General features: G+C 42.9%; 1 protein-coding gene across 2 annotated transcripts in view; it reads right to left on the bottom strand.

The window, feature by feature from the left end:
- PLXNA2 (plexin A2) overlaps positions 1-15,240 on the bottom strand; it is a 400,950-nt gene that overhangs the window by 118,365 nt on the left and 267,345 nt on the right. For both annotated transcript variants that reach the window (XM_083508745.1, XM_083508746.1), the window contains exons 11-12: positions 11,816-11,912; positions 3,666-3,865 (exon numbers count right to left, since the gene is read on the bottom strand). In XM_083508745.1, coding sequence (XP_083364871.1) covers positions 3,666-3,865; positions 11,816-11,912 — 297 coding nt within the window. The remainder of the gene's footprint in view (positions 1-3,665; positions 3,866-11,815; positions 11,913-15,240) is intronic.

The raw sequence follows: 15,240 nt of genomic DNA, 5'->3' as shown, positions 1-15,240 counted from the left end.
GACAGACAGGTTTTCTGCTGTAGACTGCCTCCCCCCATGTATGTATGATGTTTTGGGGGGTGGTCTTCAGCTAAAGGGAAGGGAATTTCAAAAAGTCTATGTAAGACCTTGCACACCATTGTTCTGGGTTCCTCTCCTTCCACCCTGCGTGGGGGGAGTGGGGGACCCTGTTGCAACAGTTTAATAAAGATCATGCTTACTAGCTGCTTTGCTTCTCAGTATTCTCTGGTTGGCCTCCGTTATTTTCTCCTACCGACAGAGAGCCTACTTAAGGGCTCTATATGGGCTCTTAGATACCCCATATGGGAAAGGGAGCAGTATCTTTCTTATAACACAACGGTGCTGCAAGCCCCTGTCTTAATTAGTCTTATTGGTTTGCATAAACTCTCAGTTCCTCAGCTCTGAAGTCTCTCTCTTTCGCTTCATTGGCTTTTAAGAGATTGGCACGAAAGAGCTTGCCTACTAATCTGTTCCTGCACACTATGCGGCCACTGTGTCGCCACAAGTAAGGGCTACCATAATAACCATGTTGATAATTACAAAGCAGTGCACAGATGCTGGGATAGCTCAGTCGGTAGAGCATGAGACTCTTAATTTCAGGGTCGTGGGTTTGGACTAGATGAGCCTTGTGGTCTCTTCCAACTCTACAAGTCTATGATTCTATGCTTGAAACAAGGAGACATCATTATCTATGTCAGGAATGGGGAACCTTTTTACCCCAAGGATGGCTTTCTCTTGTGGACAACTCTCTGGGGGGTCACAAGGCAGATGGGGCAAAGGACAAAACGTGTGTGGAGCCATGGATGTGACTCATATGTTTGTGCAGCAGACTAAACCCAGTTGTGTTAAATCAGAGATTTTTATACACATATCCCCCATCCAGGCAATCAAGAGGCCATAGATTGTTTAATTAGACAAAGGCCTAGGAAAAGAGGAATACGTTTGCCTGGCGCCTAGATATGTAATCCCCAGGCAATGCCTCTCTGGGGAGAACATTCCACATGGGGCCACTGCAGATAAGGCCTACTCTTGTGTTGCCCTCTGGACTTCTCATGGAGGAGGCACACAAAGAAGGACCTCAGATTGCAGGGTCTGGGTCAGTTCACATGGGGACAGGCAATCCTTGAGGAATTGCAATCCTGAGCCATTTAAGGCTTTGTAGTTCAAAGCCAGCAAACTGAATTGGGCCTGGAAACTAACTGGCAGCCGGCGAAGTCAGGACAGGATTGGTGTTATATTCTCACCATCTTGTCCCCATAAGCAACCTGGCTGCTGAACCAGCTGAAGTTTCTGAACTGCCTTCAGTAAATCTAACCTAGAGGTTACTAGTTAACCCCCTTCCTCATGGTGGATCCACTCCACATCAGTTAATATATTTAATTTTATTAATACTATATAAGTTTTAAATGGTATTAATAGTAAGAATCATAGTTAATCAATATAAATTAAAACACACATAGCATTTTATAAACAAGGATTTCCCACATCACATCTGTTTTGGCCTTCTGTCTCTGCTTCTTCAAGCTACTTCCTTCCTGATGCATTTGCCATTTGTGGCAAGATGAACCACCATAAAGCACTATACAATATGCGTAACTTGCCCTTAAATAATTTCCTGTTGATTAAAATGAGGACCCTGTAAAAGACACAATGGATTTCACCAAACTAATGAAAAGCAAACCTCCTCCAAAATGCATGAATATTTAATAAAATCTAAACTGCCCAAGTATGTTTTATGATCTGAGAGAAATCTAAAGCATGTTTTGGAAAGGGGAGGGGGACTAACGTCACCCTTAGAGTGCAATGCAAAATTCTAAAACTGCCACCAACAAGCCAGTCTTCATTATATTTTCTCCCTGAAATTTGGCCGAGCTTAATCCCTGGTGAAGTAAATTCTCTATGGCAAAATTCTCTATGGCAAACTTCCGGATGTTATAACATTAACACTAAAGAACCAAGTTGCTACTCCTGCAGTTCTGCAATGAGGCAGATACTGAATCTGGCTCTCTATTTATAGCATTTTTACAGAGCTCTTTAGCTAAAAAGGCTCCCAGAGTGACTTACAAAGATCAACAGTAAGACAGTCCCTGCCAAAATCTTTTCCTGTAACAAACTCAGCCTTCTACATAAGCATCTGCCTAGTAACCACAAACAAGGTACTGAATACAGGCTAGCCCATGTAATTCCATGCAGGCAAGTGAGCAGGCTTGAAGAGGAGGCTGAACATGCAGTGATCTGCTAGAGGAGGGTCAGAGCTCTCGGTGCCTGCTTCATCAGCCCCCCACAGGCTAGTAAAGTTGTTTGCAGGCTAGTAATTTTTATGGCCCTGTTTACAAGGCTGAACTAATTCTATATAATCTCTGGTCAGAAGTTAAGTAGAGATTGTTCTGCCTCTGTTATACACCAAATTTGAATTAACTAGAACATTAAGAATACTTATTTGACAGGGCATTTTAATTAATTTATTATTATTATTTTTACTATGGTCTTTAACTGGGTGGTGCTTTTATTGCTACAAGTTCTGGCACTGCTCTAAGGCTTTCTCTGGTAAGTTACACAATTCTGAAATTTTGAAGTAGCATTGGTATAAATATCAAGGTAATGAATAAACGAAGCTCAGTGTCTGGAATCAACAAGCAGAGGACCAGTGATTATCTCAGTCTGTAGTTTCACTACTGAAAGCTACTGCTAAACATTGTCAGTTTCTACCAATGACAGCATCAGAGAGAACAAAGTTTTCATAAGACTATTGCCCCCTGCATTGGCCTGCAATCCAGAGAAATCAATTACGGACTAATTACTTCCTTGTTTTAATTAGTGTGCCTGCCAAAGGGCAGGGAGGACACCCTCATACTGATGTCTGAGCCTGACAACCGAGAGTAGGTGATCAAGGCCAGTAAAAGTGCATGTTGGCCGTGAAGCACAGATGCTGCACAATTAATTTAATAGGAAATCACATACCACTTTATTTTCCACTTTTATGTAACAAGGAGAACATGTTATATCGGGACAAACCAGGTGGAACCAGGAACAGGTAATTCCTAAGTGTATGGAAGTGAAACAGTGGAATTAAGTGGTGGTTCTGCCAAGTTTTGGGGGGGGGGATGGAGGAGGGGTGGGATCAATATGCCCTCTGTGGAGTCCCCACAGTGGGAGGAGGAGACACACTGATCAGGCAGGCGGAGAAAAAGAAGACAAATGGGTCTCTTTTCTGTAGAGCTTATTCATTTACTTATTTTGGGTGTTTACTTCCCTTACTTTAAAAGTATCTCCGCATGGCTAATCATCAAATACAGGAAATGGATTTTTAAAAATCCACGAAAATGTAACATCAGCCTAAAATTCCATGGTAGAGATAAAACAGGTTTAAACTGCAATAAAATAGATGGAAAGACCTGACAGAATTAAAAAGTCTTTGCCCTGTGCTGAAAGGATATCAAACGAGGCATCAGGTAAGTGTCTCTGGAAAGGGCATTTCAGAGCCAGGGTGTCACCACTGAAAAAGCCTCTTCCTGATCATTATACATTATTGAAACATGCATATTAAGGTAGTTGTAATATACAAAAAAGGGGGGGTTGGCTTAAAAATAGAAAGATAAATCAAGTAAACAAGCAAAGAAGTGAATGGAATAGGAAGAAAATCCAACTGATTTAAATATCTTTACCTCAGTGATTCGTGGGTTGGAGCATTTGACATTCCTGCTTGACCAGTCGAGCCACCTTCCCCATCCACCAATAGGAGAGGGGCAGTGCTGACGCAGAGTACACCTCCCTTCTCCAGTGCACCAGCCACACTCAAATTTCTGATCTGCTTTCAGGCACAACCCACAACTTTCCCGCTGGGCTGCACATTTGTACAGGTGAACTGTGGAGACAGAGATTGGGAGCATGAGCAGAGAGTGGGAGACAGCCCACACCTGACAGATCAAAGGAGATACACCTGCTCACATTGCTGGAAGGTGTGAACTGATGCTTGTCCTGACCCAGATACAAATCTGCCCACCAGGTGAATTGGCCATCTTAGGCCTTTTACTGGATACCCTCATCTGCCAATGCTAGATGGGTGACTACTGAAAACAGGGCCTTTTCTGTGGTTGTGCCCTGACTTTGCAACCCCTTTCCAAAGGAAACCTGTCTGGCCCTTTTGCAGGAATCGTAAAGGCATCAAGCAAAGCCTGTCCTGTTTACTCACACTGCTTTTTTGTGTGGATGTGTGTTGGGTTACTCTGTCAACTGTTAATGATTAAACTGGTCCTTTTATTGTTGCCATTTATGCATAATGGCATGCTCTCTGATTTTATATGCTGTTTTATGTTTTTATTATATGGAAGTTTTTATGAGATTTTGTTAAACTAGCATGAATGCCAATGATGGAATAAATGAATGAATAAAGACTTGTCCTGATTGAATTCTTCAGCTATCTTCAGGTATCTGGTCTGAGCATGAGAGGGCAGAGAGTTATGTATCATCCCAAATCCCCTTCACTGCTAACTTTAGACAAAAGATTGAAAAAGGGCTTGTGTGTTTAGCTGAATGTGCTTAGAAGCCTTTCTGTGATCCGGAAACCTACATTTTCAGGATTCCCAGTTGTGAGGAGGCTTCTAATCATGTTCAGACCCTGAGGTGGGGCTGCCCAGCCCTCAACACACTTTTTGCTCTCATGCATGCAGACTGAATACCTGAAGAGGAGTTGCATGGCTTGAATGTGTAGTTCAGACCAATGGAGACTTTCGGAACAGGACAGCCTGCATGTAAGGAGTGTTCATCAACATTTTGAGGCTTACTGGTAGAGTTTTGCCATCCCTGTACTACAAAATGTAAATGTCTTTTCTGGGTACTAAAGTACTTGGGGCTGACAAAATGCAACCGAGCTACGAAACTGAAGCCATCTCTGCCAGGAGCTTATTTGGCTGGGTAGGCACTGAACCCTGGTCAAAGTGAAAGTAAGAGCTTACAACCAGCTGCTTTAGTCCCTGTCCATATCTCAACATATCTCTGGGTTCTCATAATAACAAAAAAACCCTCCACCACAATTCCTACTCTTTAAACAAGGGCAGGAGGGGTGAACCTTTTTGTATGTGTGTCAAGTACCACATTTTTTCAGGGGGTATCTGCCAGTGGTGGAAAGGGCCAGGACGAGTGGTGGATGGAAGTGAGACCAGAAGAGGACAGGGCATACCCTTCGCTTTATCTTTGTGCCCCCTCCCATTTTCTTTCTGCTTGCCATCTTCTCAGCGCCACAGGCTACCCACCTCTACTTTAAACATAAAACAATTTTCAGAGGGGTAGATATTTTAGCCTGTTGCAGCAAAAACAGCTAAGAGACATGGCACCTTAAAGACGAACAATTCATTATAGCATAAATTTATAAACTTTTTTGGACTATGAATATATTAGTAGTTAATATGCCAGAATACTTGGGATTTTTTTAAATGTCTGCATACATAATCCTTAAAAGGAAAGAATTCATAGCACAGAAGTCATATGGCAGAAATGAGAGAATGTTTTGATAATAAAATTGAAGCTATTAGGTAAATTTGCTTTGTACAAGGAGCAGGTCCATTATCACCTACTTCTCCAAATATCTTAATCACTTTCACACTGTCCAAACTACAACTTCTCTCTCTCTCTCTCTCTCTCTCTCTCTCTCTCTCTCTCTCTGTGTGTGTGTGTGTGTGTGTGTAGTCACAGTTGTTTCTATTTGCTGCTTTGGCCTCATATTCTCTTGTTTGAGCAAGGGAGAATGAAGCATCCTGACTTTGAAAATGATCACCAGTGCAACTATTTTTGCCTGGGTAGACAAGCATATTGTTCTATGCTTAAGAATAGTTTACGCTGATCCTTTACTGTTGGTTCCCCTGATACTTGGATATTCAAGCAGTAATTTAATACCAAACCAACTACTGGTAAAGTGTAAACCTAATAGTGATAGTGTGTCCAGATATAGTTAGAGGCAAACCACTAACATGAATGCAGCTTTGATACTTGCAATCTGAATTGAGGGATCAGTCAAACTTTACTCATGACTCTGATTTTCAGGATTAGTAGGTTTTAGTTACGATACTAAACCTCTGTTTAAAGATGGGCATTCATATTACTGATTTTACTCTCTATCTCCCAACCTTTTACAAAACATTTTAATTTGGACATCCATGCTCCATATACAATATTCTGACGCATCTGAAGAGTATTTGGCCCCCCCTCCCCCGAACGTTCAGAGCAATATCTTATATCTCAGATTGTTAAGGTTTGCTAGACTAAGGACATACAAACTGTGGATCAAGATCACTTTTGAAAAGATTGCTGAGTAAACTCCTCCTTTTTTGATTTAGTGGCTCCAGATACTAATATCTCCAGATATTAGTAAATAGTACTAGCCAGCATGAAACCGAAAGCATAACTGAAGTACTTTGGGCAAGGTCAAGCAAGATTTGTACTTGCATACAAGAGTTTGGACAATGGGGACATATAAACCCTTCTCCTTCCTGTTGAACCTTTCTGCAGATGTTCTTAGATACTATTTCTTCCATGCTTGATTTGGACGACAGCCTTCAAAACCTCTTTGTTTAGTTTCCTCCACTGATTTCAACCAAGAAAGACTTCATTGAAAACAATGTCTCCATTCCCAGGGAGCCTGGCAAGACTCACAATATATCAGGTTCCACAGTAAACTTCAAAAGCATTTGAAAGCAAAATATAGCTCAGAGGGGAACAAATGGGAACCCATTTAATGGATGTCCTTGCTGCTGTAAAAACCAGATTCTTTAATGGGTATTCATTTCATGGACCAAGCCTGCTGTTTTCACAGGGCTTGTTTGGGTCATATAATAACTGACCCTGGCATCATGTGTATTTTTCTAGACACGTCACCTGTAGCAGCAGTTACCATTAAGCATCCTTCCTTCTTTAATGTGCAGAGTCAACCAACTAAGGCTGCCATCCTAGACCAATTTAGCTGACTCCTTTCAATCATCTTGAGTCACATATAATTATGTACTGAATGGGTCAATCCAATTGCTAACCCATGTTTAGAAGTCTTAAAGTCTTTCAAATATGGATTGGTTCAGGATCTGAAGATGTGATGGGTCAACTATATCAAGTCTTCTTCTTTCCACAACGGGGATCTCATGCCTGAAATATTGTGGGGGGTTTTGTGTGTGTGTGTGTGTGTGTGTGTGTGATACCTTGGTTTTTGAACAGAATGCATTCCAGAAGTTCGTTCGACTTCCGAAACATTCAGAAACCATGGCACAGGAGCATCCTGCAGCCAATTGGAAGTCGCACTGGACATTCGGCTTCCAAGGCAAAATTCACAAACCGGAACTGCTATTTCCGGGTTTGCGATGTTTGCGTTCCAAGTTGTTTGTGAACGAAACTGTTCGAAAACCAAGGTACAACTGTACCATAATCAAAAAACCATGTCCTAATAGAAACTTATGTCAATGTAAAGAAAGGGGGGGGAGTACTTTTCTTGTGAGTTCATCTGTCACTAGAAAGTGCTGTGAATCACTTGTTTGATTCATACCTTGGAGTTAGCACGTTGCTCCTTTGATCTTCCCTGGATCTTTTTGCTGCTGCACTGTGCTAAGCAATGTTTGGTTTGATTTAGCATGCCATCTGAACCAGGGCTTCATAACTGAAGCAGTAAACTTCCCCATGTCAGAAAACCTGGTTTGACTATCAACTGAGCCCAAATAATCTGCAAAGTCTGGGCTTGGCTTGTAATAGATTTTCTGCCAGTTGGTTCTCCAACTGTTTTTGGACTACAACTCCCATTATCCCTAGCTAGCAGGACTTGTGGTCAGGGATAATGGGAATTGTAGTCCAAAAACAGCTGGAGACCCAAGTTTGGGAAACCCTGGACTAGGACACTCTTTCCCTCCAGAGTACATAGGAGTTGTAGTTCCCAATGCCTTCCAGTTGATAAATTCTGAAGGCATTATAAACCAAATCTCCTATGAATAGATTCCTGCAAAACATGGACATCATGAGCAGTGATACCTTCTTCTAACAACCCTCAGCGCTTCAGAAAACAGCAACTATTTGTCTCCAGCCTGACACCTTTATAACGTCAACATTAAGCAGAAGGGATTCTGTGAGAGTTAGAATCAGAGCCATAGGAGGTTAAGGATGTCACACCTCAAGTGAGTCATAGAGGCTGGCAAATCTCATTTAACCCAACAGGTAGGTCATAAATCGTGCATACAGGGCAATAGATGGCAACATGGTATTGCAAAAAACAAGCATACAACCTTGTAAGCCTATTACCCTCAGACCTCTCCAACACTGATTGTAAAGCCTTATAACCCGCTTACATCCAGATGTCTCGAGGATTGAGCTTAGAGCTCAACTTATGTTCTATGGCAGACTGAGAGATTCATTTTTTTCAGACTGTTAATGCCAGATTCACGCCCCCCCAAGCCTTTAACAAGAAATAATGTAAAAGGAATCTTAAGGCAGCTGCACGTTTCCATCTCAGTTATGTTTATGCCAGTTTGGGCTTAAATGATAATCCTGATATCCTTCATAATCAAGTTCCTCCTTGTTCCCTGAAAGCAGCCTTGCACTTAGGACATGGAATAGATTTTCCTTGGTTACTCTCAGACAACCTGCTTATTGAGCATTCATCCTGATTTGCACAGTTTGCAGGGAGGCTAGATGACATTGCAACAAGTAAGGGTTATTCCATACTTTCCAGTGCACTTTCCATTTTTTCTGGTGTGCAGGGAGGTCAATTTGTTCTGCAAGAGCATCAAATCATCTTTAATTGGGCAACCTCCAACAGCAGGTATGTGATTGACTCCCACCTGAAAATAGCGACCATGTGGAACATGGGGAATTCAAAGGATGACTTGCCTATTGTCACTGGGGCAATAACAAAAGCCTTTTTGTTTTTTGGAAATCTAACAGTATGGATAACATTTGCAGTATGGGCATTGGCGGCTTTATGTATTTTTGGTTTTTTAAAAAATATTTGTAGTTTAGAATGTAATATCGTATACAGATTTGAACAGCAGAAAACTGTTTCCTATAAATTATCTGAAATATATAGTTACATAAAGTCTGTGTAGTTCTTAATCTATTTTCCCTCTCACCACTGAAATGTGGCACACACTCATCCCATTTGGATTGTTTCAAGCAATGACATAAAAATTTCCCGCAGGAAATTTACAGTCATCCTTGGAGAGGTCTAAGGATAAGAGAATTATAATGCTGTGTGTGTGTGTGTGTGTGTGTGTGTATATATATCAGGGGCGCCGACTTATAAAAAATATTGGGGGGGCCCATACCGGGGTCCTGCCGCTGGTTCGCTCGGGTAGCCGGGAGAACGCAGTTCGAGGTGGCGGTGTTGGGGAGAGACCCTCGCTCAGGGCGCCACGAGACTTGGCGGCCGGCGGCCTATCTGGGGGGGTTTGGAGCGTATTTCGGCGGAGCGATTGGGGAGGAGGGGGCTTGTTGCCGGATTCTTCAGCTGAGCCGGAGATCCGCTGCTGGGGGTCCCTGGGCCGAGTTGTGAGCACGGCCTGCTGAAGGGAGATCCAGCCGATTGCGCGACGGGGACGGCCGGGGGTCTCTGGCTAGGGCGCGCGGCTGGCTGGCTGGCGAGGGAGCAGGTGGGGAGGAGGCGGGGGTCCTCACTCTCTTAGGAAACGCACCCGCACGCCCGATTGCCACGAAGTCCGAAGGGTGCGTGTGTGGAATTAAAAAGCAAAAACGAGATACGGGCAGGGCAGGCAAAGAGTTTTCCGCAAGAGGATGGAGGGCAGGTTGAAGAGAAAATCACTCAGGATGAGACAGTCAAATCAGCCATGATAAAATGGGCTCAGGATATTGGGTATAACATCATGTTTGAGGACTGGGAAAGGTTATGGACCACCGGAATGAAATTCACGGCATGTAATGCCTTGAAGGAAAATATTATGAAAATGATTTATAGGTGGTACATGACCCCAGTCAAGCTTGCAAAAATATATCACCTGTCTGATAATAAATGTTGGAAATGTAAGGAGGCTGAAGGGACATTCTTTCACCTCTGGTGGACTTGTCCAAAAGTGAAGGCCTTCTGGGAAATGATCTATAATGAGTTAAAAAAGGTATTTAAGTATACCTTTCCCAAGAAACCAGAGGCCTTCCTCTTGGGCATTGTTGGCCAGAAAGTGTTAAAGAAGGATAGAACTTCCTTTATGTATGCAACTACAGCAGCAAGAATACTTATCGCAAAATATTGGAAGACACAAGATTTGCCCACACTGGAAGAGTGGCAGACGCAATTGATGGACTACATGGAACTGGCTGAAATGACTGGCAGAATCCGAGATTTGGGAGAAGAAACAACGGAAGAGGACTGGAAAAAAATTAAGGACTATTTACAAAAACAATATAAGTTGTATGAATGTTAAAAATTTAAACGATTCGGAAACTATAGCTTCAGCAATTAGATTTGGGAAACAGGAAATTATATTTTAAGTAAGAAAAGGTCAAAATCTAAGGTAATACTATGTTTAATTTAAGATATAAGTAACTGATGAAAAGTATGTTAAATTTAGAGGTATAGTATTTGAAAAGTACAAAATAAGGTACGAAACAATGTAATAATTTGCTGATATCTTTATTATAAAGAATGCAGGGTAAGGGAGATGCGAGGAAGTCCAGTTAGTTATATAAAAAATGTGTTGAATGGTTGGTTTTCTTTTCTTCTTTTTCTTTTTTTCTTTTTCTTGTTCTTTTACTTTTTTCTTCAGTGTATGTTTCTAACTTTGTATTTTTAATAAAATATTTATTTAAAAAAAGAGAAAATCCTTTCGCTTTTCTGGGGCGCAGGGAAGTCTCAGAGTCGGAGGTTGGGGAAGGGACCCCCTTTGCTCTGCCCTCTTCTCCCGTCTTAGATTCGCATGGGGGTCCCCGCCCGAGCTTGCCTGGCCACCGGGCCACACAAGGGCCGCGCTCTACGCAGCGCACCTTGCTAGCCGCACAGCTGTCCTCCGCGGCTGCGGAGTGGCCCTGCGCCGGTGCCCAGCCCCTCTGGGCGCCCGCTGCGCTGCCAATGACAAGCGGGTGACATCGCGGGCGGGGAAGGCGTCGCTTTCTTTCCCAATCCTTCATCCTCCCAGTCTTCCAGCCCTTTTTTGGGTTGGAAGCTCGTCTTGTTCACCCTTCTCCTTTCTTCACCCTGCGCGCAATTTTCCTCCCTCGTCTCCCTCCCCATTTCTCCTTCCTTCCTTCCTTCCTTCCTTCCTGACTGACTGACTGACGGGCTTGGGCTCGGGCTCAGGCTCGGGCTTCGGGTCGGGCTCAGGCTCAGGCTCGGGCTCGGGCAGCCACAGCGTCGGCGGTGTTGGCGATCGGCGGCGCGGGGGGATGGCCCTCCCGGGGGAGCCGGCGCTGCTCAATGGGGTTGCCAAGGAGACAGGCCAGCCGCCCCCCTCCCCCGGCCCGGCGCCCCCCGCCGCGCCGGTGCCCGTTATCGAGCTGGTGCGCGAGCTGGACGCGCCCACCGCCGCCCGAGATTATTGGGGGGGCTGAGCCCCCCCAAACGAATTTTTGAGGGGGCTCGGGCCCCCTCAAGCCCCATGGAGTCGGCGCCTATGATATATATTAAAAATCTTGCACACCCACCCCCTTTGTCAAGAGTCTGGTCTTCCAGAGGTTTAGAAATGGTAAATATAACCATATTGCTCTTAGTGAAACAGGATTTTTTTAAAAGCATCAAATGATCTGAATTGGATGAAAATAAAATTTCAAAAATTCCCACAATACATATTAATGAAAATGAAAATGAAAATATATCAAAATAAACTAAGAATATATTATTTACCTTTCAAATCCTCTGGGTTGTCAATAATGAAGTTTCCATTCCAAACCACAGCAAAATCTACTGCTAAGTTACTTATGTCCATTCCATCATAGAGATACTAAGGAACAAAGAAATGAAATACATATATGAAGGCTTTGTGTGAAAATAAAAGGAAGAGCCATTAGAATGGACAAATATTGTTTAGAGATTTTTGACAATACATGATTTAGGAATGGGTGGCAGGAGTTGAATTGCAACATATATTTCCATTATCTGCATGGGGAGACACTTCTGCATGCCATAGAGGCATAATTAAATCAGCTGATGGGCCCGGAGAGAGGTAATAGATTAATTATCCAATTCATGCAGACTGTTCTCACCACTCAGCCCTTGGTTTGCCAATAAAGCCCCATCACCAAGAATTAATGAAATAAAAAAGAGAATCCTACACTCCTATACGAGGCCACATTAGGCTCTACTATCTGCAAACATGCCAGAATATTTTATGGAACATACTTGGAAAATATATTCTAATTGGCATTGGCATAGCGATGCTTTAGGCAGTACAAAGGAAAATACATATGACCATAGTTTTAGGAAAAGTTTTTATCCAAAGGTCAGTGGCTCAAAGCTTGCTGGGTTGATATGAACTGCAGTCTTCTCTCTTCTTCAACTACCACCACTGTATATACTGTTAGATAATCACGCAAATGCTTTTTATCACCAGCTCTGCTTCAAAACATCACTGCTTTCACCCTTAAAAACTCTCTATTCTAAACTCTGAAAACCAATCTTTCCATCTTTCTGCACCAAAAAGCAAATTTGGGCTGAATTTCAACCCATCACCACAGTTTACAACAATACTAATAGCAAACTCATTTTCTGAGTGCTGATCCTTATGTATTTAAGTGACACTATCCATGAAGTAGAGGAAGGTTATCAGCAGGCTCAGGAAAATCCTGAGATTGGCAGAAGAAAAGAATGAAAAACTTTGGGGGAAAACCTTAAGGTGTCACAAAACCAAAACAAAACAACCCAATGAAAACCAACCATGCTCAGAATCCATAAAATGCTGAGTGCCTGTTGGAGGAGGTAGGAAGGAAACCTGATGAGGGGAGGATTGCAATGGAGCATCATAAAAGACGGGATGGCTAGCTGGCTGGAGCTCCGGCCAAGAGCATTCCATGCTGCAAAATTTGTTGTGTAGGGTTGCCGTATTTCAAAAAGTGAAAATCTGAACACAAACGTTGCTGAGCTTTATTTTTTTTAATTTTTGAGCTATTTTTAAAGGGAAATGACACTGCTGACATCGGTTGGCAGACATCAAGATTTTCCCGGACATTTCACCAATTTCTGCCCAGACAATGCTTTTGACTGCAGTATTTGTGTTATGTCTGGGAAACTCCAGACATATGGCAACCCTATAATGTTGCGGGCCCCATTTTTCAAGAAAAGTAATGGCTTTCAAGAGCTGGAATTCTCATCCCTAACCGATAGAGGACTAGGATCGGGGCTGTCCAATGCCTCTACAGGTTGCCTGTGTGGAAGAACAAAATCTATAATTCAGCTAGCCTGTCCTTCCCTTCCCCTTTCAAAAAAAGTCTATGCCTCAAATTACGTTTTTCAATGAGAAGGTTAGGCTCATTATCTAGAAAAAGCTGTGCATTTTGTAATATGTTCACAATGAAGCAAGTGTCTCTTTGATTTTACAGACACGGTACTTTTGAACTGCACAGTTAGGGCTAAAAATGCCACAGGGAAAAGGAGCCCCTGGCCAGGAAAAAGCAGCAGTACCATCCATGGCAGAAGTCAAAAAGTATGAACAGTAAGCCTGTAAGTAGACTTTTCTTCCCCTCTCCTGTTCTTTGTGACTCCCAGAGAGCACTACAAGAGTCCAGTCTTAGCACACAGATCTGACTGCCTCTGCAATTAAAGCGGCATTCTAAGCAGGCAAGTGAGACACAGCCATCCAGCTTGCTACTGTAGGTGCCACAAAGCCCACTCCCTTTTAACTTGAGGGAGTAGTAGTTCTGTACAATTTCACAGCACAGGTACCAACTACTGGCTGCAGTGAAAAAGATGTGAGCCTGCTCATCCCATGTAATGTTCTATAAGCATTCAATTTCCTTACCTGAAAGTAATACAGTATAGGAAATACATAGCATTTGTAGAAATCGTATATGTGAGTGGGATTTGAGCACTTACAACAATATAAAGGAACCAGCTGGATTAGTCCCACGTTTGTTTGTCTGTTTGTTTGCTTTTGAAGCCTGCAAAGTTGTTTTTCTGTGCCACAGTGACGGCAGTTTTTACGGGGCTTGGGAATGCAATAAAGGCTAATTGCCCTGACTGGTGTGATTGATTCCAACATTATTCTTGTCAGCTTGGACACTCCTGTGGGACAAAGAACTCCCGTTTCGCAGCAAGAAGCATTGCAGCCACCTCCTTGACTATGCTTATTTAAGGGAGGCTGTTTTATCTTCCTTCCCTCTCCTCATCCCAGTTCCTTCTTTCTCTTCTCCCAGCAACAGGCAGCTTTCCAGTATTACACATTCTATCAAGCTACTGCAGCTTGGAATTTGACAGCTCCCTGATAAGAGGCCTGCAATTCTCTTTATCTCTCCTGTGTGAATTAGCTTTGCCTTAACACCTTTGTCACATCCCCGCCCCAGCTCCCCCTTTCCTGACCCCCCACAGTCACAGACGGGAAGCTGACAGATAAAAGATCTTCTCTGGGGCCAGGATTCTAATTAAACACCTCACTTGCCTGTAGCACATTCCCGTCTGGAATTCAGGATTAGCTTAACCCCTGGTTCTTTTGTTTCATCTCCCAGAATAATGCTTCCCAATGCCTTTTATTCTACCATCTACATTTTCCTCATTTGTAGCTTTGCCTCATTTGTAGCTTTGCCTTCTAGGGTGGCAGCCTCTTCAGTACCTTGAACATGAGTAAACATACGTGAGCAAGATATTCCTGCAGTTATCAAGCACCATAAACGAAATTTCTCATTTCCAAAAGAGATTCCGAGTGTGCTCTATTCAAAGGGATTGGACAGAAAGGCTAGCATTGTGCTGTGTAACAGCCTGCTGTGGCATTAAGGAATGGGCAGTCATGATGAATGGATGCAAGCGGTAAATGCTCCATGCATGGTGCTTTGTATAAGCACTCCCGGGAGATCTCTTAGTTTCTAAATATTTGTCTAATTGTCAGGCAAAAAAAGAAAGAAAAGAAAATTCCTTCCAAATAACAGGTTTTTACTATTACAGCAGACCTAGCTACAAAACCTGAACTATATCTGTACCCCAGACCCTTTCAAGAGGGCAGTGGGAAGGATGCAAAAGTCTTGGGGGCAAGTTTCCCTAGTGAATGAATATAATAATTTAATAATAATTTATTATTTATACCCTGCCCATCTGGCTGGGCTTCCCCAGTCACTCTGGGCGGC

This window comes from Podarcis liolepis (genome assembly GCF_965112155.1).
Source record: "Podarcis liolepis genome assembly, chromosome: 6".
Taxonomy (NCBI): domain Eukaryota; kingdom Metazoa; phylum Chordata; class Lepidosauria; order Squamata; family Lacertidae; genus Podarcis; species Podarcis liolepis.
Note: the sequence above shows the minus strand (reverse complement) of the source record. Positions and strands in the feature narration are given on the sequence as shown.